The 24,579-nt window shown below is 38.3% G+C and overlaps 2 protein-coding genes and 1 long non-coding RNA gene across 7 annotated transcripts in view; 1 reads left to right on the top strand and 2 right to left on the bottom strand.

Moving 5' to 3' along the window:
- EIF2AK4 (eukaryotic translation initiation factor 2 alpha kinase 4) overlaps window positions 1-17,691 on the top strand; it is a 37,253-nt gene extending 19,562 nt beyond the window's left edge. For 2 of the 5 annotated variants that reach the window (XM_032689984.1, XM_032689985.1), the window contains exons 21-39: window positions 6-242; window positions 840-915; window positions 2,522-2,643; window positions 3,108-3,157; window positions 3,249-3,417; window positions 3,913-4,029; window positions 4,432-4,497; window positions 5,042-5,212; window positions 5,726-5,860; window positions 5,988-6,095; window positions 6,867-6,995; window positions 8,318-8,404; window positions 9,724-9,836; window positions 10,527-10,585; window positions 11,627-11,724; window positions 13,623-13,691; window positions 14,256-14,300; window positions 15,391-15,515; window positions 16,746-17,691. In XM_032689984.1, the coding sequence (XP_032545875.1) occupies window positions 6-242; window positions 840-915; window positions 2,522-2,643; window positions 3,108-3,157; window positions 3,249-3,417; window positions 3,913-4,029; window positions 4,432-4,497; window positions 5,042-5,212; window positions 5,726-5,860; window positions 5,988-6,095; window positions 6,867-6,995; window positions 8,318-8,404; window positions 9,724-9,836; window positions 10,527-10,585; window positions 11,627-11,724; window positions 13,623-13,691; window positions 14,256-14,300; window positions 15,391-15,515; window positions 16,746-16,800 (2,031 nt within the window). In that variant the 3' untranslated portion in view covers window positions 16,801-17,691. Of the gene's footprint in view, window positions 1-5; window positions 243-839; window positions 916-2,521; window positions 2,644-3,107; window positions 3,158-3,248; window positions 3,418-3,912; window positions 4,030-4,431; window positions 4,498-5,041; window positions 5,213-5,725; window positions 5,861-5,987; window positions 6,096-6,866; window positions 6,996-7,902; window positions 7,987-8,317; window positions 8,405-9,723; window positions 9,837-10,526; window positions 10,586-11,626; window positions 11,725-13,622; window positions 13,692-14,255; window positions 14,301-15,390; window positions 15,516-16,745 lie in introns of those variants that run through there. The other 3 variants (XM_032689986.1, XR_004357487.1, XM_032689988.1) reach the window with 3 other exon arrangements.
- Window positions 13,578-17,001, bottom strand: LOC116787914. Its single transcript, XR_004357488.1, has 2 exons — window positions 14,750-17,001; window positions 13,578-13,655 (listed from the first exon to the last, which is right to left on the bottom strand). It is a non-coding gene; the product is annotated as an uncharacterized LOC116787914 (long non-coding RNA).
- A 797-nt stretch (window positions 17,692-18,488) lies between the features above and the next one.
- SRP14 (signal recognition particle 14) lies at window positions 18,489-21,597 on the bottom strand. The gene is made up of 5 exons (XM_032689997.1): window positions 21,515-21,597; window positions 20,977-21,049; window positions 20,235-20,347; window positions 19,665-19,697; window positions 18,489-19,328 (listed from the first exon to the last, which is right to left on the bottom strand). Exons 1-5 carry the CDS (start codon window positions 21,536-21,538, stop codon window positions 19,239-19,241), a joined length of 333 nt encoding a protein of 110 aa, XP_032545888.1. The 5' UTR covers window positions 21,539-21,597; the 3' UTR covers window positions 18,489-19,238.
- Window positions 21,598-24,579: the final 2,982 nt, after the last annotated feature.

Here is a 24,579-nt window from a genome sequence, read left to right as displayed (position 1 = left end):
TGTAGAGATCAGTTATTACATGGCTCCTGAACCACGATCCTGCAGCACGACCAACAGCTGTGGAGCTGTTAAAAAGCGAACATCTTCCACCACCACAAATGGAGGAGTCTGAACTCCATGAAGTACTCCACCATACCTTAGCAAACGTGGATGGCAAGGCCTACCGGACCATGATGAGTCAGATATTTTCACAGCGTATATCTCCAGCAATAGACTATACCTATGACAGTGATACGCTGAAGGTTTGTAGGTGTTTAGGGGATGCATGGGTTTGGCATTTTTCCCTGTGTTGAATTTTAAAAGAATATGTTTATATGGATAAACTCTAACCTGTTTGAAAGAATTACGTTATCTCTTAAGATTAACCTTCACCTTGGTTCCCATTTAAAACTATGATCTGTACTGTGTGGGTTTGAATAGCCACTTTGCCTTTGAGCCTTTCTTCAGTGAAGAAACCAGCAGTGTTTGTAGCAACTAAAGCTTTAGGCTTATGTCCAGATGATTACTTTCTTTACTCTGAATTTCTGTTAAACTAGTGGTACTTCCATCTGATTGCCAACAGAAAGTGTTGCCTCTGTTTTCTTCCCTTTCTAATCAAAGTGATTCTTCTTGGTTTAACTACTGTTAAATATTTCTGAATCTAAAGAAATACAAGGTAACACAGTACAGTAATGCTTTGCATAGCTCTAGTTATTTTTTATTATTGTAAGCATTGCAATTTATTGTAGTGGGACAAGGTAGCAGAATGTTTATTGCCTATATTACCTGGAATGATTGCCTGCACAGAGTGTTCATCGCATGTGAATTATATATGTACTTTTTATTTGTGATGGTTTCAGGGTAGTTTTTCTGTTTGGGCAGCCAAGATACAGCAGCATGTATGTGAGATTGTCAGCCGGATATTTAAAAGACACGGTGGGTGTGTTTACAAAAGTCATTCATTTCATTTTTTGTGATTGAGTGGATTTAGGAGAATGGAATGGTTTTACTGCTGTAGGAGGAGTCAGAAAGTATGTTCAATAGCTGCACATCATTTGAAGTTTTTATAATATTTTTTATTTTTATTTTGTCATGCCAGTAATAGCTTCTTATGTCACATCTGAATGATTCACATTTTCTACAAAAAGAACAGTGAAAATCTTAATTATGTTTTTGAATGTACATGGTTGTTCTGATAAGTCAGTATGAGCTTTTAAGGTAAGGAGAGTTATGCAAAATCTAGCTCTGAATATAAAGGGTAGTTCTAGAGTGAAAGACCAAGCATCCATGTAGTACCATAACCTCTCTCTGAACATTGCCAAAATGGGAAAGACATAAGAAAGAATGTGGAAACAGCAAACATATAATGGTACTTTCAGTAATACTACTCTTGGCAATGCCTTGCTGTTCAGGAACTTCCTGAGCCAAAGCTGATGCTATGATGTTTACTAGTCTTTTGTTTTAATCTCCAGGAATCTGTCCAGTCATTAGTAATAGTATTTGCTTAAATTTAGTTTTTGAAAGGAAGAAAATTTATGCAGACACTGTCACACTTGCACTGTTATAAATTGTGTTGGTTTATAGGTGTTCATGATACTATTTTATATGAATATAGAGACTTTTAAAATATAAACTGTGAGATTTCATAATATATCATAACCTCATTAAACATGACTAAAATTTGGCAATACAGAAGAACAGGAAACTGAGAAATGTGAAGTCAAGAAATAAGTTGCTCTCTCCCCTCCACCTCCTTAAAGCTTGACAGACTTTGGAAAGTTTGTCAGCATTTTAGAAACTGAAATGTTTTCATTCTTTTGGGAAAAAATGGGGGGTACATATATATTGTTTTTTCTATTAGACTGTATCTGCCATCTGTAATGGTTAGAATAATTTCTTTCTATGTGGGGCTTTTTCTTTCTAATTTAAAAGTTTATGTTGAAATCTAATGATTAAGACATGAGTTAAACTTCTATGAGAATCCCTAGGGAATTTAAAACAGGAAAATATGTTTCAGTGATGACGGATATTATTGGTAGTAAGGTTTCAATGAAGATGAGATTCATACAGGTAGATGGTTGCAAAACATAGCCAGAAAAAAGAAGTATTTTAGGTTTTAAAATGATACATAAACACTTCTAGTATGTTTTTAAGACAGCATTTGTTCTATATGGAAGTGCCTCTAGACCAAAGCAAGTACCACTGGTAACTGCAGAGATTCTCATCTGTTTGGTGTGCATGCCTTTGTGAAATGTGGTGTTTAAAGAGGAATGGCAAGGTGAGGATTCAGCTGGGCTGTGGAATTGTCAGTCTCCTCTTTTACTCTGTGGGCTGCCTGCTGAGTCTAAGCGAGATAGAACATCTAAGTTTGTTTTATGCTTTTGTTTAAATGCGGAAGAGGGAAGTCTGTTAAATACACTTAGTGTAATTTTTAAAACACATGGATTTACATTATCATACCCTGCAAGGTTGTTCATGAACTTGTAAAAAGCAGATGTTACTTCTGAAATGAGAGAATAGTATTTTCTGATTTTTTGTGCAGGAGCCATCAAGCTTCATACTCCACTGCTAATGCCCAGAAATAAGAAACTATATGAACATAATGAAGCTTCATATTTCATGGATCACAGTGGGATGCTGGTAATGCTTCCTTATGACCTCAGGGTAAGTAGTATGATCTCTGTAGGCAAAGCTTGGTTTGAAGTGTGCTACAATGTTTGCAGATTCCTTTGGTTCACTAGTTACAAATTTGGTTTAGGCTTATGCTTCTTTTGACTGCTGAAGTAGTGTACCTTTCTGTGTCTGTTCCTCTACTCCTGTTTTTTACTCCTAGTCTGTACTCCAGTCATCAGCTGGAGCCCTGATGACATATTGAAGAAATAGACTTTTTTCTTTTTTTTTTCTTTTTTTTTTTTTTTTTTACACATAGGTGAAAATAATGTTTTTATTTAAAACTTGCAGCAAGGATGATTAGATTAATATTACTTGGTTATGGCAAGTATTTAAGACATTATGTTACACATATGAGAGTACAAGTGTAACTGCACAGTAGTAGTTCGTCTCCAGGTACAGAGCCCAGTCAGACTGACTGTTTTGTTTCAACAGTTTTCATGTATTTTGTTTTTCAGATTCCTTTTGCAAGATTTGTAGCTAGAAATAACATATCGAACTTGAAAAGGTAAGAGACATAGAGGTGATGTTTTGCACAGATACCATGCTTTGACAGTGACTCCTGAAGAGGTTGATTCATTCTTCAATGTTTTCTTTAGATACTGTATAGAGCGAGTTTTCAGACCTCGGAAGTTAGACCGCTGTCATCCCAAAGAACTCCTAGAATGTGCATTCGACATCGTTACATCTACTGGAAATAGCTTTTTGCCTATAGCAGAAACAATTTATGCCATTTCAGAAATCATTCAAGAGTTTTCAGTGCTACAGGTAGATTGTCTGATCAGCCCTTTTGCTCTCTTTCCATCCTAAAAATTTAATCTATGTAAATATTTAGTCTAATGTATTTCAAAAGGATACTTCGTTTAACCTTCACAAGTACAGAACTACTTTCACTTTTTATCTATAGTCAATTATTGAACACTGTCATTTAAATAAAAAATATGTTTTGTAGGTAAACTTAAAATGAAGCATGGGTTTATGTGCAAAAGAAATAATAATTGAATCCTTTACAGTGCCATTGAAATAATGTCTTTTTGCTGTCACACAAGTGATTATTGTAGAATGGGACAAGACTTGGCATTCTTTAGTTATAGATGGAAGGTAAGGTAGTGAAAGAAGAGGTTTGAAGTTAGTTTTGAACTATTACTAAATGTTTAGGAAGCCTCTTTGTTTTGTGTGGGGTTTGGTTTTTTTAAGCAAAACACAATGCGATAAAACTCGCCTTTTTCATTTCTTTCTTCTTTTTATTTTATACTTCGTTAGGAAAGAAATTACAGTATTTATTTGAACCACACGGCCTTACTGAAAGCTATACTTTTGCACTGTGGGATACCAGAGGACAAACTCAATCAAGTCTACATCATTCTATATGATGCTGTGGTAAGACATTAGTTATTAATCTAATTTCTATAATCACCACTGTAGAGTATCCTATTTTGTGGAGCTGTCTAAAAGCCCATTGCCAGCATAACCAGGGGTATCCTGTTGATACATAAAAAGGCTGGCTATCTTTGGGCTGTAAACCTAGAATAATTACTTTTCTGTTACTTCTGGGTTGGGGTGGTTTAAGATGATTTTTTTTAATGTACATTTATGAGAGAATTATGAGAGACTTGTATAATCAAGAACTGGCAAGCTAGTCAATATAAACTTTAAAACTTATCTTAATATCAAGTTGGTCTTTTCTAATTTATAAGCAGAGAATATAGATGAAATTCATTTGAATAGGTACGTAATGCATAAAATCCAGTAAAATGCCATTTGAATCTGTTCTTCCCGTAGACTGAAAAGCTAACTAAAAGGGAAGTGGAAGCCAAATTCTGTAATCTTTCTCTCACGTCAAATAGTGTAAGTAATTTTAATTCAGTGTTAATTTCTCTTTAATTTACCATAAGTCAGTAATATTTTATTGTCTTTGTAATTTAATCAATGAGAGTAAGAAAAATAACCTGTTACTTGTGCTGTTCAAAATAGACCAGTCTCTTTCCAAGTAGTCTGACTTGGTTCTCTGTTTTCTCTGGAAGTCAGTATCACAACTGTTCAGGTTTCTTCTTTAAACACATTTTTCAGACTGTGGAAACTCCTACCATCCTGTACGGTGGTATTTAGTAAAACAAACTGAGACAGACTTTAAAAAAAAATTCTGTGGATGTTGATGAATGTACATAAAGAGTTAACTTCTGGACACTCTGAGACTTGTGTCTGTCTATTCCTTTCCTCAACTCACTAGGTAAAAACAGGCTTCTAAGCAAAAAAAACAAAAAAGGCAGATATTTTACTCTCACAAATATAAAGTCAAGTATTTTTCTTTTTTTTTTTTTTTTAGATGTGACCTGTTATGAGCACTGTCTGTGTTCCTACATATGTTTATAATTTTATTTTTCCATTTTAGCTTTCTCGACTCTACAAATTCATTGAGCAGAAGGGAGAAGCAAGTAATGTATTTCCATTTTTAAACACAATGATAAAACAAAAACCAGGTGTCACTCAGCTCTTGAAACATGGCATGAAGGATTTAGAGGAAATCATTGGTCTCTTAAAGCATCTGGGAATAAAACTTCAGGTTTGTAAAACACATTAATGGATATACAGGCTGCTGGGCCTTGTAATTTGCCAGGAAACAAAGTAATGATATTTTAGAACAGAAAAAGCACATCAAAGTGTCTTTTGATGGCCTGTGATAATATTGACCTCTTCCAGTCAGAAGTCTGTGGCTTATCTTCTATAAAATGACAGACTTCTTTTTCCCCAACCAAGACTGAAGGCATTATTTAGAGCATAAAGGAGGAGTTTTATTAAACTTTAAAACAAACTGTAAATATTTTAAAAATACAGAAATTTGATGACTACTAAAGGCCTCTACCTTCCTTGAGGCTTGCTGTTTGGGTTTTGTGCTCTAGGTTTCTTGGGATGCTTTAAGATTAAAGCATCATTTCCTTGTTTTTCATAGTATTTTAAATTTCTGGAGATAAGGAGTGTTTCCATATGTCTTCCTTATGCAAAAACAGTGTTTTCAATTCATGCTGCTAACAGGAAATTAATTATGTATATGCACATACTCATTTTTATTTTACAGATTTCTATAAATCTGGGACTTGTTTACAAAATACAGCAGCACAATGGTATTATCTTTCAGTTTGTAGCATACATCAAAAGAAGACAAAGAACTGTGCCTGAAATTCTTGCTGCAGGGGGCAGATATGATCATCTGGTAAGTGCTCATATCTTTTAATGAATTTAGATTTATTTTTTTTAACCCATGAAAAAATGGGAAGCCTGTTTGTCATTTTACCAACATAACTATTTGGTCTTCCATTTTGTTTTTGTCTTGTTTTGAGATTCCACAGTTTAGAGGGCCACAGATGGTAGGACCAGTTCCTTCGGCTGTTGGAGTCAGCATAGCTATAGACAAAATAACTGCTGCTGTTTCCAGTGTAGAGGATTCTGTAAGTCTTTTTTTCTGGGAAGTGGGGGATTTGTTTGTTGACTTCTGACAGTTCAGTAACTTAATTGTAGCTACAGATGGGCAAAAAATAAGAAGTTCAGATGTGTTGTAAAATAATACTATCAGGCAGACATCAAGATGACCTGTTTTCTTTTGTGTTTCTCTATGTAAAATTATTTAGTAAAATGAAACTTAGGGCAAGAAGGGATCTTCAGGCTTACAACTTTTTATTTTCAATTTAAGTGTCCCATTTTTCTTAGCCTGTGTATTCTTTCAGATGGAAGACTACAACTGTAGATATTTAGTGTTACTTTTCCCCTACTACTTCTCCCTGTACAAAAATTATAGAAGGTGGAGATGGAAGGAAACTTTAAGAATATGGACTACTTTGTACAGTGTCAAACAACTTCACTTGGCTGTAGAATGTGTATTTTATTAATTTTTCTTTATAATGAACTTTGCTAAGCCAAGTGGGAAGGAGAGAACAGAATAGGCTGGAATACTTTGCAGGCTGAGGCTGTGAAGATACTTTGTGTCAAAGTTTTTAAGCTTCAGTGACTTTTAAATATGCTTAGGTAGACTGTAGCTCTAAAAAGAGGTGAATCTAACTCCCTTTTTGTTGTTGGTTTTTTGGGGGAATTTTTTGTTTTAGTTTGATGCATTTTGACAAACACTGATATATTTATCCTTCTTTGTTACTTTAACTGCCTTATGAAGGGGAAAAGGTGGTATTGTGACTAATATTGTCTCCTTGTTTTTACTTTCCCTTCAGATTTCTGTCAGTTCCTGTGACCTGCTGGTCGTAAGTGTTGGTCAGATGTCGATGGGTAGAGCTATCAATATTGTTCAGAAACTCTGGACTGCAGGAATTCCAGCCGAAATAATGTATGACTGGTCCCAGGTAGAATTTCTGTCTCCATGTGTTAACTAACCGTATTTTTGTTCTCTAAGATAACTGCAACCAGAGATCATACTTTTTCAAGTTTGTTTCTGGTTTTATGGAGTTATGGGCTCATAGTACTGAACACGTGGGGTGCTATTCAGCTACAGTGATTTTAAGTCTCACTGGCCTTGCAGCATTCTTCCAGAGGATTTAAAAGCTCAGTGAAGGATCCCTCAATTAATAAATTTAATAAAGGGCACACCAAGAACAGAATGGTAGCATTAACTTTTAAATATCCAGATGGCTGAAGACTTATCAGGTACAGAGGGAATACCAACGTAATTCTACTGTTAGAAAAACGATTCTTGAGGAGATGTGTGGTTGGAGGAAGAGAGAGTGGCAAGCTGAGTTGTGTTCTTTTATCTCCAGTTGAAACAAAGCAGTGATTTAGGCAGTACTACCTCACTGGAGTAGTGAGCTACACCACAACGCTGAAGTCCCTTTTAATAGCAGTGGCAGTTACCTTGAGGGCTGTGAGTCTGGTTCACTTCTTTAAGTATGCCAGTTGGTGACCAACGAAAGAAACACTGTGCAGTTGCCCATTCTGAGTCATGTGCTGCAGAGCAGGCAGTTTTGAGCCACTTAATTGCCTGACTTTTTTCTAATCTTTTGCCATAACATGTACAACAGTTTCAGTCCCTCAGAATTGGAAAAAATCCAGATTATATACTTTTCCTATGATCTGCTGGGGAGTGTTTTTTGGGCTTTTGGGGGGTTTTTTGGTGATTCATAAGGAATGAAGATTTGGGTATTTCTTGCCTCTGTCTAATGCTGTCCTGTAACCCAGTGCTGAGTAAGTCAGTATAGCAAGCCCTTCAGTAAGGTCTGCACTGAGGATGTTGTTAAGTCAGCCTTGGTTTTACAGGAAACCCAACTGGCTTCAGCTTTTGTGACAGACTACCAGTTATGCAGGACTGACTGAGCTATTACTGAAAGCTGCAGACAGTGGGTTGGTAACTGTTGGTTGATGTTACACTGCACATTTTTACAGTTATGTAGACCCTGCACTTCTAGATAGAGCTAGCCCTTCCATGTGAGAACTAGGACTGCAGGGCCTAGGCTTTCTCTTTGTCTAAATGTAGACTTAGATTTCAATTTTTAAGGAACATTAGGTGAATAAATATATATGCATAATGAAGTTTTCTCTCTCAGAAGCTTATATAAGCAGTGTAACTTGCATATCAAGTTATTTTAAAGATAGGAGACTTTGATTACTTAAGTGGTCATTTTATAATCTGTCAAATTTCTTTCCCATTCCCCTTCTCCTGTTCAAATTTTAGTCCCAGGAAGAACTGCAGGAATATTGCAGATGCTCTGGGATTACATATGTAGCTCTTGTGTCAGATAAAGAAGGAAGTCATGTGAAGGTAAGTGTAGGACCAGAGGATGCTTGATGGTGTTTCAGATTTATAAACTGTTGTTATTTGGGGTTTCTATGATTGTTATTATTAATATAATATTAATTATGCTTAAGTAGGTGAAGTTGAGTTAAATACAGTTTCAGTTGTTAAGTAGTAGAATGTTCTTCTAAAGAGTACTGCATTTTATCCCTTCATAACACTGTTATTCACAGACCTACTTTCTTCTAGGAAAGTCCAAAAGATTAGCGCAGACATTGGTTGACTTTGTTATTGGTGGTTTTATATGGAACGAGGTTTCTTGTATCTCTGATTTTTTTGAATCTACAAAATGAGTTAGTTAACTTAATGATCTTTCCAGTTGGCAGCTTTTCATGTTGCAAAATAAATACAACTAAAATATAAATCTAAGAATGTAGTTCAGACAGGCAGAGTCAGAATCACACTGCTCACCTCTGTAAGCTTAGGTTGGAATGCAAAGAGTGGACTGTGTCACAACATGAATTACCACCTTCTGTACTCTGCAGCCTGTGGTTCTGCTACCTTTTTTTGAAGTTAAAAGTTTTAAAATATTCTGTATCATTAGAAAAAACATCTTTTTTTTTTTTGGAATAAAGATTAATTCTTTGAAAAAAATAGTAACCATTTGACAGCATCTGGTACGGACATTTTACCAAGCCAATGTGCCTTACTAAAATATTTTTCACTTGTTATTCATTCTCTTTGTTATTGTAACAGAGATAACAAATAACTGCATTAATTGTATGAATGAATAGATCTTGATGATGAGAATGTGATATATCAGAGTCTTCCACAAGACTATTACAGAGCGTTCTTTTAAATATGGCTTTATTGAAGCAAAACCAAGAAAGAATATGCTAATGAAGGGAATGGTGTTGTTAGTGATTAATCTCTTGCCAGTAAAGATTGTGCAGATTCCTAAGTTTTGAATGTTTTAGTTTAACTCTTGCAAACTGAAAGGCGGCCTTATTCTAACATAATTGCTTAATTAAAAATAAGCTATTAATAATATGGTATTTACACCTATAAACCCTTCTGTTAAAAATTTAATTATCACATATTAAGTATAAGTAGCCAAGCTAGTTTAAGCTTTGGGAATACAGAAAAACTTAGTTGGTTGGGAAAAAAAAGTCTAATCAAAAATTTAATGGGCAGCGATTGATTGGTAATGATGATACCTTCCTACCTTTCACTGTTTCACCTTTTATGGATGATTGATCCAGTTTGGTTTTGATTAAACTTGATACGTTTATTCATATAACATTTTAAGAATCAACAATCTTAAGAACCACTGAACTACATCGTAGGTGAAATCCTTTGAGAAAGACAGACAGACAGAGAAAAGGATTTTAGAATCTGACTTAGTAGATCACCTGATCCAGAAGCTGAAAACAAAAACCGGTGACGAAAGATGTAGTAGGTAAGTAGCATAACATATGGGAAATGCTGAACTCAAGCAGTAGTTTGTACAGGTCGTTGATGTCTCCTGCTACCCATGTTTCATTCTCCTTTTTCTGGCCTCAGCCAGTCTTGGCATTTAACTTCAGGACTAACCTGATTCTCAGGTGTTTTGTAATGGATCCATCAGAAGCTGTGAAAGAAAATCATTCTTTCTAAAAGTTACCTTATTTCTAGACCCTGAAAAGAGAATAGAAAAACCTTTGTTTAGTACTACTAAACAGAGAAATGCAATAACTATGATTGTAATAAGAGTGGCAAATTTGTCTTTAATGATTCTTGAATGTGGAAAGTAAATGAATTCAAACTTATTATTGAAAGCTTCTTTGAATATGCATGCTCTTAAGTATAAATGCTACTTTGATACCTTAGTATTCTGTCACAGAAACCTGTAAGAAGTAGATTAAATTAATAATTCAGAGAGAATACTGTCGTAATATATTTTTGTATTAAGATCTAAATCACTCTTGCATGATAAGGAGCTCATTTTTTTGTATCCGTAGGAAGCATTTCTTCTACACCTGATTTTTTGATGTAATTTTGTGTGATTTCCTGTCAGTTCAAGAAAAGAATTTAATCTGCAGATATGTGCTAGGAAGTATTTCTTTATTATTGTAAGTTTGTTTCCTTACCTGTCTTTGTTTATTTTTAGAGAAACCTCAGATAATCTTCCAGTACTAAATCAAAAGGGATTGTTTACTAATATTTCAGGTATTTAATATCTAGTTTAAAAACATACAAATTCTTTTTCTTTCTGCTCAAAAACTATTTTATAAGAAAATATTGCTGGCATAATTAATTTTAAAAATATTACCAAAGTCAGAGTAAGATATTTTATAGCAGAGCTTCTGGTTAGAGGCACTGCCTCCTAATCTCAAATGTTGTTTGAAGTGATTTAAAACTGAATTTTTCTCCAAATTAGCAAAATAAGTGCTTAAACCAATGAACAGAATATTCTTCATACAAGCATACTTGACTTGTGATTGTTACAGTGTTGAGTCCCATGTACATTGCCCTACTAAAAAAATCTAAAAATAACACTTTTTTTCAAATAAAACTGCCTTTACATTTCTAGCTATGGATTTGCACTCCTTAATTTGATAATACAAGTTTGTATATAAAGAATAATATTAAGTATTTATTGTGTGGATAAAGTTTGGTATTCTTGGTAGTTACTTTACTAATATAGTGGGTGGTGGTGGTTGTTTTTAAAGAAATATTTCACACACACACTTGCTTAACAGTGAGGGAGAAAGGTGGCCGTGTTTAACTTGGGGTTTTGTATGTGTGTAATTACCAGAAGTGGCAATTTGAATTTCAAAATAAGATATTTCAAATTTTAATTATTGAGGGGAGTTTGGGTTTCTTGTTTGGTTTGTCATTGATTCTGCAGTGGGACTGAGCATTAAAGAGCTGCCTCGTTCTTGTAATAGCTTTTCTTTTTTTGATGTTCGGTATGCTGCATTCCTTTGTGAAATTCTGCAAGCCATTTGGAACCTTTCATTAGTTTCAGGGAAAACTGATGTAAAATACCAAAGTTCTTAGTCTTAACAACCAGTCCTTCAAAGTCATAAGTGAGCATTTGAGAATTTACATGCACATCTCACTGTCCTGTCAGACTTTGGAGGTTTTCAGCAGCTTTTCAAACCCTGAATATACAGATTTTATCTTATTAATATTTGTGAGTTTTCTGTTTCTTACTACTTCTTGTATAAAGTAAGCTTTAGTTTATAATCTGTGTTTGCATTTTAGGTGTATTTGAATCACATGGAACTCTCGTAGTGCCTAACGTTAGTGTTATAGCTCCTGAAAAATTATCTGCCAGTGCCAGGCGTCGTCAAGAAATTCAGGTACAGAAATATCAAATAAATATTAAGAAGTGTTCCTTAAAAGTTAAGGAATGGTAGAATTCATATTTCCACTACTACCTGACTTACACAAATTTTTCCTATTTGTTTATTATTCATAAAATAAACTAGGAACAACACAAAAGGTTGAAGGCAAAGACCACCTTTTTTTAATGTTTTGGATGTTGGGGATTATCTGTGATATTGTGGCTCAGCCATTCTTGTGCATACGTATGATAAATCTTATTTTACTTGGAACCATGGTTCTGGAACTTCCCTTTTTTTTTCTTTTTTTGTCTTCCCCTTCCCATCCCTAAATGCTGAAGTGTGTTAAAGGTTCTTGTGGTTTAACTCCAGCCAGCAAAATCAAGCCTCATGCAGCCCCTTGCTCACTCCCCCACCAGCAGGATCGGGGAGAGAATTGGAAGGATAAAAGCTAGAAAATTCACAAATTGAAGTAAAGACATTTTAATAGGGAAAGCAAATCTGGACATACAAGCAAAGCAGAACAAGGAATTCATTCACCACTGCCATGGGCAGGCAGGTGTTCAGTCATCCCCAGGAGAGCAGGGCCCCTTCACGTGTAACAGTTACTTGGGAAGACAAACACCATCACTCCAAAGGTCCCCCCTGTTCCTTCTTCCCCCCACTTCATGTACTGAGCATGGTGTTATATCGGGTGGGTCACCTGTCCCGGCTGTGTCTCCTCCCAACCTCCCAGGCACCCCAGCCCCCTTGCCAACGTGGCAGTACAAAAAGCAGAAAAGGTCTGGTTCTGTGTAAGGCCTGCTCAGCAATAACAAAAACATCTCTGTATTATCAACCCTGTGTTCAGCACAAATCCAAAACATAGCCCCATGCTAGCCACTGTGAAGAAAGCTAACTCTACCCCAGCCAAAAACAGCACAAAGGTGCCAGTTCATCATACTTCTAATTTGCAGTATGTTTGTAACAGATACTCTGTGTATTTTATTTCATTCTGTTGCTTTAAAACTAAAGGCCTAAGAAAAAATTGCAGCTTTAAAAAAACCAAAAATCCCCAAACCAACCAACCAAACACAAAATCAAAACCCACAACCCTGCCTAAAACATGACATTATAGTAATGTAGAAGAGATTCAGTGATGCTAGAAACTTATGTCAGAGTTTTCTCCTTTAGGATTATTAATTTCAAGATATTTAGAGTATATGGTAAACCAGAACTGTAATTGTGTCCCCCAACTTGGATGTGCAACAAAAAAATCTCCCCTGTAAATAGTTCTTGAAACCCAAATTAACAACTGATTGTTACTCTCTGAGCTTTGAGCTAAATAGACTTACTGTTTTAGGTTTTGAATATGTAAAAGCAACTTTTCCAAGGTACAAAAGACAACATAATGCAAGGCTCTGACCACATTTGTAAAGTGCTACCTTTGCAGGATCACTAGCTTGCTCTGGAAAAGTGTTACAAGGCATGACCCATTTTTTGGTTTGACTTTTAAAATCAGTCCTTCTTCAGCTAGAGATGATTCACTGTATCCAGTCACAGGTTCTCACATTCCTCTGAAAAGTTATCCAACCCCCAGAAACATAAAGGCAGTTTTCACTAGGTATGTGAGCATCCATGTTGTAACATGCAGTTGGTTCTGTCAGCTTTAGCACCATGCCAGTATTGTCAACTGTTTACAATTGCTGCAAGAGTGGCTCAGCCCCGGTCTCCTTCCTCTCTGCTCATCAAGCATTATTGTGAAATTGTTACTGGAAATTATATTAAGCATGAATTTTAATTTAAATATTATACAGTTCTACCTCTTCTGTTAGAAGCAGCCTCTTCTGTTCTCATCTGTGAAACAGAAAATCAGCACTTACAACCCATCGTCACACAAGCAGTGTATTTTAATTTTGCCAATCTTTTGTTCCCAGGTGCAAACAAGACTTCAGACATTCATTTCTAGCCTGCAACAGAAAACAAGTGAGATTGACATTTTAGCTGTAAGTATTTGGCAGAAGCCTGAATTATTCCAAATTTTTAATTGAAATGGATGATGCAGTTCCTGCCTGGAACAAGCTACTGCCAGTCGCCTCACTTTAGAGATATCAAACTTCTGGCTAAATAAGACCCATGGCCTGTTTCTTTAATACTTGAAAAGTATTAAAGGGATGTATGGGACAGTTGCATAGAACAAAATTTAACAAGTATTAAGTTGTAAGCTCTTGAGCTGTAATTACACTAACTACTGTGGTATATTTAATAACTTGTTCCTGCTGGATTTGCACTTCCATTTAAATCGACATAGCTCCTGTCTATATATAGTTTTTAGACTTCGCTAACAGTGTCACAAAGGCCTTTAAAATGGTATATGCTTTTCAGGAAACATACTGCCTATTTGCTGGCACCTATCTAGAACTTTCCATAATGGACGCTGTGTTTCAAATTATTGTAAATTCCTAGTTCCATCAGCGTGAGTGCTCCTTTGGAAATCAAAACGTCTGGCTCACTTGGCAAACTCATTGAACGGAGAACTGTTAAGTACTGATTTCTTGGTATTTTTACAGGTAGATCTGCCAAAAGCAACTGTGATACACTTCTTATCGTTAGAGGTAAGCAATTAAGTAATGTTGTTAAAACTCTAATTAAACAATAGATGATAAATTCTGTTCCTAATGAAGTGGAATGTAAAATTCACCCATTGTAGTTTTTGTCTTTCAAGGAGGTTGAGTTCGGTTTTAAAACTTGAAAAGACTTTTTTACCCAAGGAGCTTGACTGAGACTAGAAAAACCTTTTTGTCAAATATCCAAGTTACACAAGACAGCATTAGGAAGTCCTAATCCAAAGCTCTGGGGTTTTTTTCCCCAAGAATAGTTAACTGAAATTAAGTCTTAACTGCACTTTTTCAGAAACCAGTAAGCATTAATGGCAAAGGTGTTTCTTGAAGCTGTTAATGAAGGAGGATCCAAAATACAGAGGCAGTTGTTTCAAGTACAGTAGTTGAAACATCTCTTAGTGAAGCCAAGATAAAAAGCGAATGTATAAATAATATATAGGCACCTTTAACAACTTGGAAACTGCTCGGTGGTGGATAAGGGGGGATGACAACATTCTTTCCTCCAGTGACAGCACTCACTATGTTTAAAGTCAGAAGCTCTTACTAGGGAGATGGATGCCTTCCCAACCCCTGGAAAAAAACCTCAAGAATGGCATCCTGGAAGTGCATTTAGTATTTTCAGACCTTTCATTTGCTGCCCTGAAGCAGTCCTTGTCTGGTAATCAAAACCCAGTGAAACATTTCAAGACATCTTCAAAATATTTAGTTCATCCAGTCTGCCCAAATCATGGAGATAGTTTATCAGCTTTCAGTTAAAAAAAAAAAATTAAATATATGTGCACACTATTAGCTTGCATCATTCGCTTTTGATCACCGTTACGTCGCAGTTATTATATTCTGTCCAGCACTGCAAAATTGATAGAGCCGTTTTCATTGCTTATGCCTTTTTAGCACTAAAATTTGTTAAGAAACTGATCCCTAAATTCTTAATAAAGTTGCAGGTGTTGTTGGTATTCATATTCTTTGAAAGCTGTTTAATTAAGGAGCATTGACATTACACAATATTGAGAAGACTGCATGCTATCCGGTGAAGTTCCTTCACAAGAGAATGTAAGACAAGTTCCTTGTCAATTTTTTTTCTTAGCTTGATGGAGATAGACAAGCCTTTGATGCTACTGTGAGACAGCTGATGTCACGATGGCCCAAACAGAGATGTTCATACTTACAAGCAATTTGTGATGAAATTTACAGTATCAAAATGGAAAAGAGGTAAATTTGTTAAGCTCTTACGGACAGGTACATAAAACCACCTTATTTCTGCATTCAGACTGCTCCTACTTTGTCCTCCTTTTTCCACTCTCCCTGAGGCAAAAATAAATACTCAGTATAGTTCCTTGAAAAGTATGGGAAAAGTTTAGTGGTCATCTAACCCTCACATACTGGTAAATTCTTCATTTTTATAAGCCCTTTCAAGAAACTCTAAAATGTATTACCACTTCTATCACACTTGCTGCTGTGTTAATAAAACTTAATAGCAAACTTAATGCAGTCAGATATATTGTTATACATAGTAGATATACTTCTTTGTAAATATAGTGTATGTATATGATGGTATACATATATGCATGTATATATATATACACATACATACACACATATTTACTGCTACATAATAAACCCTCTTTTCTGATGAAGCGGACTCAGCTTGCCTTTTAAAACTCATGACCACATTTAATTCCTCCTGCTTTGAAATAATACAATGGCAGTTAGGCACAGCTAAGAGTGTCCAGCTTCAAGCAAACATGTACAGTAAAGCCCATTTCTATTTTCTAAGCATAAAAGCATATATGTTCAACTCATAGTCTCCTTGTTGGATTCTGGCAAGGCTGAAACCCAGATAGTCCAGATAATCTGGACCCATCCAGTACATCCAGTTTTAAACCTCAAATTGTCAACTGTTGTATGTACTGGTACAGTTAAGTGAGCGAGACCTGGGTATTTATGCATTTTCTTAAACCTATGTTTCACCTTCAAATAAGACTAAAACCTGAATTTGGTTCCTTTTTCTTAGATGCACCAAAATCCTTCATGTATGCTAACATTTACTATGGCAACTAAAGAGCAAGTGAAGCATTTTTTTTTTTCTCCCTGGGGCTTCCAGGGCTGGGAGCAACAGAACTCAATTATTACATACAAATAATATTCCATACAGCGTTGGGTATGAATGTAATTCAGTCCCTGAAGTCTTACTTTCCCATTTGATGCCTGAGCACTGCTTAGTCATAAGCCTTCAGATCACTGAATGAAAACTGAACAGGCTAGATCAATTGAAAAAGGATGAAGGGGAAAATTGCAGTGACAGCCTAACAAAGACTCACTGATTTTTTTCTACTCAATCTTTGCTATTATCTTATTAAGATGATTTGTCACACAAATTTGTAACTTTTGAACCTGCAGTTTCAAAGTTTTAAAATTTCCTTTTTTTCCTTCCCTCTGCAGGGTTCCTGCACTTATCCTGTACAGTTACCGAGACGAATACAAGGTTTTGTTTTAGTACTTCAGGCATCTTTTATGGGATGCTCTTAAAAATGGACAACAGTGTTTTGTCAAAAGGAATTTCAAAAAGCTGTAGTAATGCAAGATGGGCAACTAGTGCCTTTTTCTGTGTCCAAACTGAATTTCATTTATATTTTCCTGGTTCTGGCCAGGACAGGGATAATTTTTGCTGTAGGGGGGAGGAGGTGTGGCCAGGACCCAGAGATTATTCTATAGGGGGAAGGGGGTCTCTTCCAAAGAGAAGGGGTGGGTCCCTTCCAGGTCAGCATAGCATGGCAGAGGGAGCAGTCAGGCATTGTTTCCGTGGGAATCATTTGCCTCTTTCTTGTATCCTCTGTCATTAGTATTGTTGCTGTTCCTGTTTGTTTTCATATCTCATTGCTGTTTCCAGTAAATTATTCTTAGTTCAGCCTGTGATCTTTACCTTTTGTGCCCCCAATTCTCCTCTCCAGCCTGCCAGAGGGGAAGGGGAAGCAAGCAGCACATGGTTTTAGTGGAAGCACTAAATTGGAGAACACCATTCCTAAAGCACAGCAGCCTTATTGGAGAATACCATTCCTAAACCATGACAAATGTAAAACTGTATTATGTCAAAATGTGGAAATAAATGTTTTATAGGCAATTAAGGAGTGAGTCTGACTATAGCCACAGCTATGTATTACCATGTAATTCTTCCCCATTATGCTACAAAAATCAGCTGTACAGGTGTAAAACTAATTTTTTAAAATAGTTTCAGACTGCCTTTTATGCAACAGTAGTACTGCAATGAGAAACCTCAGTTCAAGAACTAGGGAGAATAAATTGCCTTCAACTATGACAAACTGTTGTAAACTTTTTTGAAGAATTTTTATGTAATAAAAGGTTTAGCTACTGAGCCTTCTTGAAATACGCATTACAAGCTCTTGGTGTGTGATTTTTCTTTTTTTTTTAAACGTCCTGTTTTAATTTATATATAAAATATGGCAGATTTTGGGCTGAGAGCTGCTACAAGCCTGGCTGCCTATGCTTGTCCTGTCTGTACTTTAGCATTTAAATCAAGCTTCTGTGAGATGAAGACCTGACAGAAGCAAGCACTTGCTTCAGACCTGCAGGATCTAAACCTAAGAGAAAAAGTAATCTCCATGTGCTTGAGGCATAACCAAAGTTTTGACCTAGCTTTCCTTACCTGGGTAGTCAGATTAAGTTTGAAGTCAGTAATGATGGAAATACTATAATTATCTTCTTGAAGGAAGTAGCACCACCCCATCAGGAAAAATGAAGCTGAGAATCTGAAGATGAATTACAGCAGCCATAGTTAACTATGCATTGTATTTCACATCAAAGTAATGGAATGAATATGCAGAAATGTTAGAGATTTCTGGAAATATACTGGTGTTTAGCATCCCTCCCCACCTGCTACGTTCTGTTTAAACAGCTTACCCCTCTTTCCTTTTCTAACTCAAATGACTGCCATTAGCACTGCAGGCTCATTGTATTAAGAAATATCTACTTACTAATTTCTGCTCTGCTCTTTTAGTTAAGAGGAGTGCAGAGTTAAAATATGTAAAGAGGTAACTTTAAAGACAAACCCAAGAACTTCTGAGAACTGTGAAAGTTGTAACAGCAACACCCAAAGCAGCATCAGCAGAATCAATCCTAAAGGCACAGATAACTGTACCATTCCTAGTAATTCACCAAGACAAGTCATTACAAGCAAATCCATTTTTCATTATGTTTAATAGGAACAATTAAGTATTTTTACATCTGCTCATATGAAGGAAGGAAAATTCAGATCCCCAAATATATTGAAGGATGAAGTTTAAAAAAAATAAAAGTTTAGATGACATGAGCATTTTTAAGCCATGTCTGAAGGGAACATGATGCAAAGTCCTACCCTCCCCCCCACCCAGGGACAGCACAGCTGGATCAGCATGGAGTGAAGGCACAGCTGCCTGGCTCTACAAGAGCTCAAGCACTGTGCTGGCTGCCTTAAGGATATCCACACTACATCATGTAGACATGTCCCTCAGATTAAGACACACAAACAGGAAAGCAGCTGTTCCTGAAAATATGTTGGCACCTGCTTTCCCTGTTATTACTGAGGCTCATGTATAAAACTAGGCATCTGTCACTGGGGCTCCTCCTCCAGTCTTATTTTGTTTCTGGTATGGTGCATTTCTCTTCACCCTGTGTTACCCCCCAAACAGCTTTTACAAACAGCAGCAGTATAAGTACAAAACTTCTGAGTCTAAAACTATTTTAGTATAACACTGTACATACTCCTGCCACACAACAATCCAAAGAAAGCACCTCTGCTATCAGTTTAAACAAAAGTACTGATCATATCCCAGTATCCTGCTGGAAGGAAAGCCAAAGACAAGTGGTAACTCAAAAAGAAATGGACTTTGCTTTGAGTGAGGGTCAAGTCTGTTATGGTGATGGTAGGACACTGTTCCATCACTGTGTTGCTTTACTTTTCTTGGTTTTGCTTTTCTTGTCTTTTTTCTTCAAGCCATCCATGTTAGCCCTCAGCAGATTTGAATATGCCTGAAACAACAATTGGAACCATTTAAAAAAAACCAAATATTTAAATGACAATATATGAGAAGTAGCATTTTACATATTACTAAGGGATAGTTATCTGCATTTTCTCAGAATAATGCTCTTACACCCTGCACTGCAAACATACTGCTTCTAAACCAATGCACAAAGTCAGATAAAATAAAAGACTATTTTTTAAACAAATGCAGATGGATGAGTAGTCTAAGGTTAATCTACATAGCAGTTCAGCACAGAATCAACCTATTCACAGCTGTGCAGTGCTTCCAACTGACCATTAACAATACCTACAGAAAGGGAAGATAAAAGGCATACAAAACTTACCATCTGGAATTTATTTACTTCCTTTGAGCTCACCTACAAAAGTAATACTGAAGGTTAACCAAGAAAACTCTGGCTTGCATTACAAACCAAGTATCGCTACATGTTTATCCACCAGATAGCATGTAGTCTTTCTAGCAGCAGTTGGGTCCACTCATTACATTCAGTGGCCAATAGGCTGTACTGATACAAGAGTTCGCTCATTTAGAAAGCTGAAAATGCTACTTGATTAACAAAATCATCTAGAGGCCATTCATCCCTAATCCATGTGTTTTCAAATGGGAAGAATGTGAAGGAACATTCAGAGGAAGGTTTGATTAACTTGTAGGGCAATAGAAGCACTGCAGCCCAGATTTGCTCAACCATTTCTCAAAGTAACATTTTTCCTTGTGTCACATCACAGAGGAGAGCTAAGGTCAGCTAAATCCTTTCCCAATCCCTCATTCAAAGTAAACACACATCAGGTTTTCAACTTCTAGTTAACAGTTTCTGAAATTTTACTTAAAATACAGAGCATTAAATCAAAGACCCATAAGACCCACTAATCTTTCTAACTCAAAAGTTGTCACTTACCACTGTGCTAATTTTCTTCTTTCCATCAGTTGCCCTTAGAAGACACTTATTGTCTGCTGGTTCGAAACTTTCTACGTGGCCTTTGCGTGGGACTGGTTTTGTTCGGCCATCATCTGTATTGAAAGAGAATGTTTATCCGTATTTCGTTAAAATCAAGAGATGCCTTCTGACATTAGATGTTAAAAACATGCTCATGATCTGTAAAACACTTTGGAATTCAAGGCCATCTGAACTGACAAACTGTTCACAGACCTCTTACTCTGTAACCCGAGAAGGATCTGTTCCATGAGCTACATCTGCCAGAAAAAATAAAGTAAATCCTCACCTCGACATGCCGTATGAACCACCTGCTCCAGCAGCAGTGTGCTTTAAGTGCATGTCATCCTGCTACCTCCCACACAGGGCCTCTCAAGTAGTGCCAGCTAGCCAGGAACCAGAGGAACATGAACAGACCAAGGCAACACTGGAGTTCTCCTTGTATAGAAATGTAGTGCCTTTCAATTATTGTTTGGCAATCAGAAAGTCCCCTATCTCCTGCACTCTGAAATACAGTCTTACTCAAAGTTTATTAGTACTACTAATGGCAGTACCATTAGTACACCAGCTGACTGGTTTGTCCCTATGACTGCTCTTGTTTCCGGACACTCTGGATTACAACTATATCTTTTAAAATACCTGCTGACAACACTCAATCAGGTGTAGAGGAACAGCTCCTTAGTCCAGTACCAGATTCAAAACTTACATTTCTTCAGCGTTATGAAAACACTCCCGGAAGTTCTACACTTTTGGAACAGCCTGGTAAGCTCCGTCAGGAACTGCAAGAGAAAAGAGACCCGACCGTGGTTGGGGAGCACCACACAGCGGCGAGCCCCTCTCCCCGCGCAGCCCCCGCCTCGCCCCAGGCTCTCCATGCCGCAGGAACCAGCGCCGAGGGAAGGCGAGCTCCTGGCTTTCCCCACGCCGGAGCTGCAGGACACGAGGCCGCAGCCAGGGGCGGCCCGGCCTGGCCCGTGGCTCTGACTCCGGACACGGGATCTGAGCTCCCCGCACCTCCCGCGGCCCCGGTGCTCCTGCCCTCCCCCCGCCCGAGTCAATGGGCACAGCGACGCTCGCCCTGCTCCGCTCCCCTCCCCTCCCCCGCAGCGGCTCCCCCGCCGCCGGGGCCGCCGCTGGGCTCTGCGGGCCCCTCTCCCTCCTTCCCACCCTCCTCCTCTCCCTCGGTCCCCCCGCGGTGGCACAGGGAGCTCGCCCCGCGCTCCCGGCGCCGCCCGGCCCGACACCTGCTCGCTCTCCAGCAGCACCATCCTGCCCGCGCCGGAACCAACGCGCGCGCAGGCGCAGGGCAGCGGCAGCGCCACGTCAGCGGGGCGGGGGGGGCGCTCACGGGGCGGCACCGCCTCTGGCACCGCCTCTGGCACCGCCTCTGGCACCGCCTCTGGCACCGCCTCTGGCACCGCCTCTGGCACCGCCTCTGGCACCGCCTCTGGCACCGCCGGGCGCGGCTGCGGCCGCACGTGCCGCGGTCTCCGCCTAGGGCACCAGAAACCGGCCGGGACTCCCAGGGAAGTGCCGAAGCGGCCTGTGCCAAGCGCCCTGCTGAGCGCGGCTGGCGCTGAAGGGTGGGATTTGAGACTAAACGAGCCAGATCCCTGGACTTGTACAAGAAACCTGCGTCTGGCAGGGGCGAGAGGGCACTTCGAATCCCTAACACTTGAAGCTCCTGAGGGGCGGGTTCTGGGAAAGGGGAGTTTTGTGTCAGGCCCGGGTTAGTCGACGCGGAGCACACGGAAATAGCGTGTGATCTACTGCCTTTTTGTGTTTCTCAATAGTAAAATAGATTTGTTTTTCCTCCGTGGACCTAACAAAAGTGAAAGATTGTGCCTTGCGTACACATGAAAGGGGAAAGCTGCTCTCGGGTTGATAGGTGCTTGAGCCCATGAGGAATTCATCCTGTTCATTTATGAGCTCTGGTCTGTGTTCTTGTTCTAGACAGAACTAAAATACCTTCTTGCGTTAACATTCTTATGATGGGAGTGTTGTTTAATATACAAAACAACACTAGATAATCAGAGCCTAGTCTTTTTTTAGAGTTCACAATTATTCTCTGTCCTTTTGCAGGATAAGCGGGAGGCAGTAGAGGGTGCTGTGATTGCACACACAGAAATGAAACTGCCTGAAGAACAAGGAAACAAATACCCAAGAAGCAGGTCATCACAACATGGCCATGGTTTACCAAAATCTATCAGGTTATTAAGGTAACTCCATTATGTTAGAGTCGAAGGGATTATAGAGATCCAACACTACCTTTCCCTTACTGTGGATGGTATTGTTCTCCTGATGTTTTTGCACTTGTGTTACTTGTAGTTGAGGAGGAAAGACTTCAGCAAAATAAATTCCATTGTTTCTCATAGCATTAATAATCTCATAAAAAACTACGGAATGTATGTTAAGTCTTCTGAAAACAGGCCTTCTAAGGGGACACCGTCAGTGCAGTGGTTGGAAGTACTGATACACCAAAGCCTTGCAGAATTGTAGAAAGTGATGGTCCCTGCCCCTACCAGCTTACAGTCAGTTGCCACAACAAGTGAAGATGGGTGGATTCTTGGAGTCATAGCTTACACGTACTTCCTCTAACCCTGCCTCACTGCAGGAGCAGTCATAACAAACTCACTACAAGAGGTTATTTTGTCAGGAATCAGAGCAGGGTTGTGTTTTCAAGAGAGCTCTGAACATAGACAATGTAAGAGCGTTGCAGATTTTTACAGGCAACTTGTGAAAGAAGAGCAGAAATGGAAAAACTAAAACAATTGCAACATACTCCCTCTTGGAAACTGCCATGGTCACAGACACTGGAAGGCAGAAGTACATTTCCACTCATGCTTGCCAAAAGAGACGATGGGTGGTCTCATAGCTGAAACACAGGGACTGCAACTCTCACCTGAATTCTGACTTGAATTCACCATGAGTTGCCATTAACTGGTCTCCTAACTTCCCTGTGCCACAACTCTTCTTTCATAAAGGTGGGGAAACATATGTAGTTATTATCTAAATCTTTTACATAACAAAAAGCATCAGTGCCTGTGGGATGAGCACCACAGAGGGTTTTTTTCCCTTTCACGTGAAACTCTCACCTCTCTATTAGGTGCTACTTCATTTGCCAAAGTGTCCCTTCAGGACATCATGGCTATAGTTGTGCCCACCTTGATGTAGCTGGGGTGTCAGTAGCAGTGTAGCTACTGCATCAGAGACTGTACAAGGATGCATGGCATTTACCTATCCAGGTAGATTCCTTGCAGGAACCCATGACACCAAAGCTCTGGTTCTGTTTTATGCTGGAAGAAGGGACAAAGGGGAAACCACTGTGAAGAACTCCAGAGAGTTGCATAAAGTTTACATTTTTCAAATCTGTTGTTTTATCAGCAATTTTTTTGAAAATGTATTTGTCTCACTGCTAATAAAAGAAGTGGCTCCACTGAACTGCTGAATTTCTTTCCACAAGAAAGAAGGAGGATTTTTTTTTTTTTTTGCATGCATGCATGCGTGTGTGTTAGCTTATCTTCCAGATCTTGAAGCTGTTTTTCAAGCCAGAATGTCACAATTTAATTGGAGGAGAAGCCTTAATCACAGCTTGCAAACAAGGTGAAAATGGAACATTTTTAACGATTCCTTTCCAAAAAATAAATGGAACAGGGGAATGCTGACATTGCTTTACTTTTGCCAAAGGCTGCCAACACTCCGAGGGAATAAGCTATTCAGCTGGCGAAAAAGTGCTGAACAAACACTGAAGGAGCTAAAGGGATACTCCCAACCATGATATACTCACTTTTCACTCTATCTCCTGCCCCAGTCTAATGGCTTTCCCCTCACTCCCTGCCCTCAGGAAAAAAAAAGGGGGTAAAAAAGGAAAAAAAAGAACAGAAAAGACAGGTTGGATTAAAACAGTAGCAAGAGGAATTGGTGGATCCTGAGAGTTGGCAGGGGTATTAGTATTTTGTAACCTGATCTGTCATGTGACCAGGGCTAGGCAATAAAAATAAGTCTCCTACCAGCCCTCCTGTTTGCTCGACTTTATTATATGGTGTCAGTGGAGAACTAGTTTCTTTTTTTTTTTTTTTTTGGCAAAAATTTAGCAAATGAAGCCACCTGAATCATTAAATCCTGAAGGAAATCTGGCAGAGAACTGGAGGAGGTTGTTGCTGCGCTTCCAAGTTTTCCTGGAAGCAAGCATGTACTGAAGAGAAAACGAGAGGGTGAAACCTTCTCCTCTTCTAAATGTGGTGGGAGGGGCAGGAAGCAGAAAAACAAAACTATTAGAAGTAAATTAAATTCTTGATCAGCCTTAGTG

The sequence above is a fragment of the Chiroxiphia lanceolata genome, chromosome 6 (assembly GCF_009829145.1).
Source record: "Chiroxiphia lanceolata isolate bChiLan1 chromosome 6, bChiLan1.pri, whole genome shotgun sequence".
Classification (NCBI taxonomy): Eukaryota; Metazoa; Chordata; class Aves; order Passeriformes; family Pipridae; genus Chiroxiphia; species Chiroxiphia lanceolata.
Note: the sequence above shows the minus strand (reverse complement) of the source record. Positions and strands in the feature narration are given on the sequence as shown.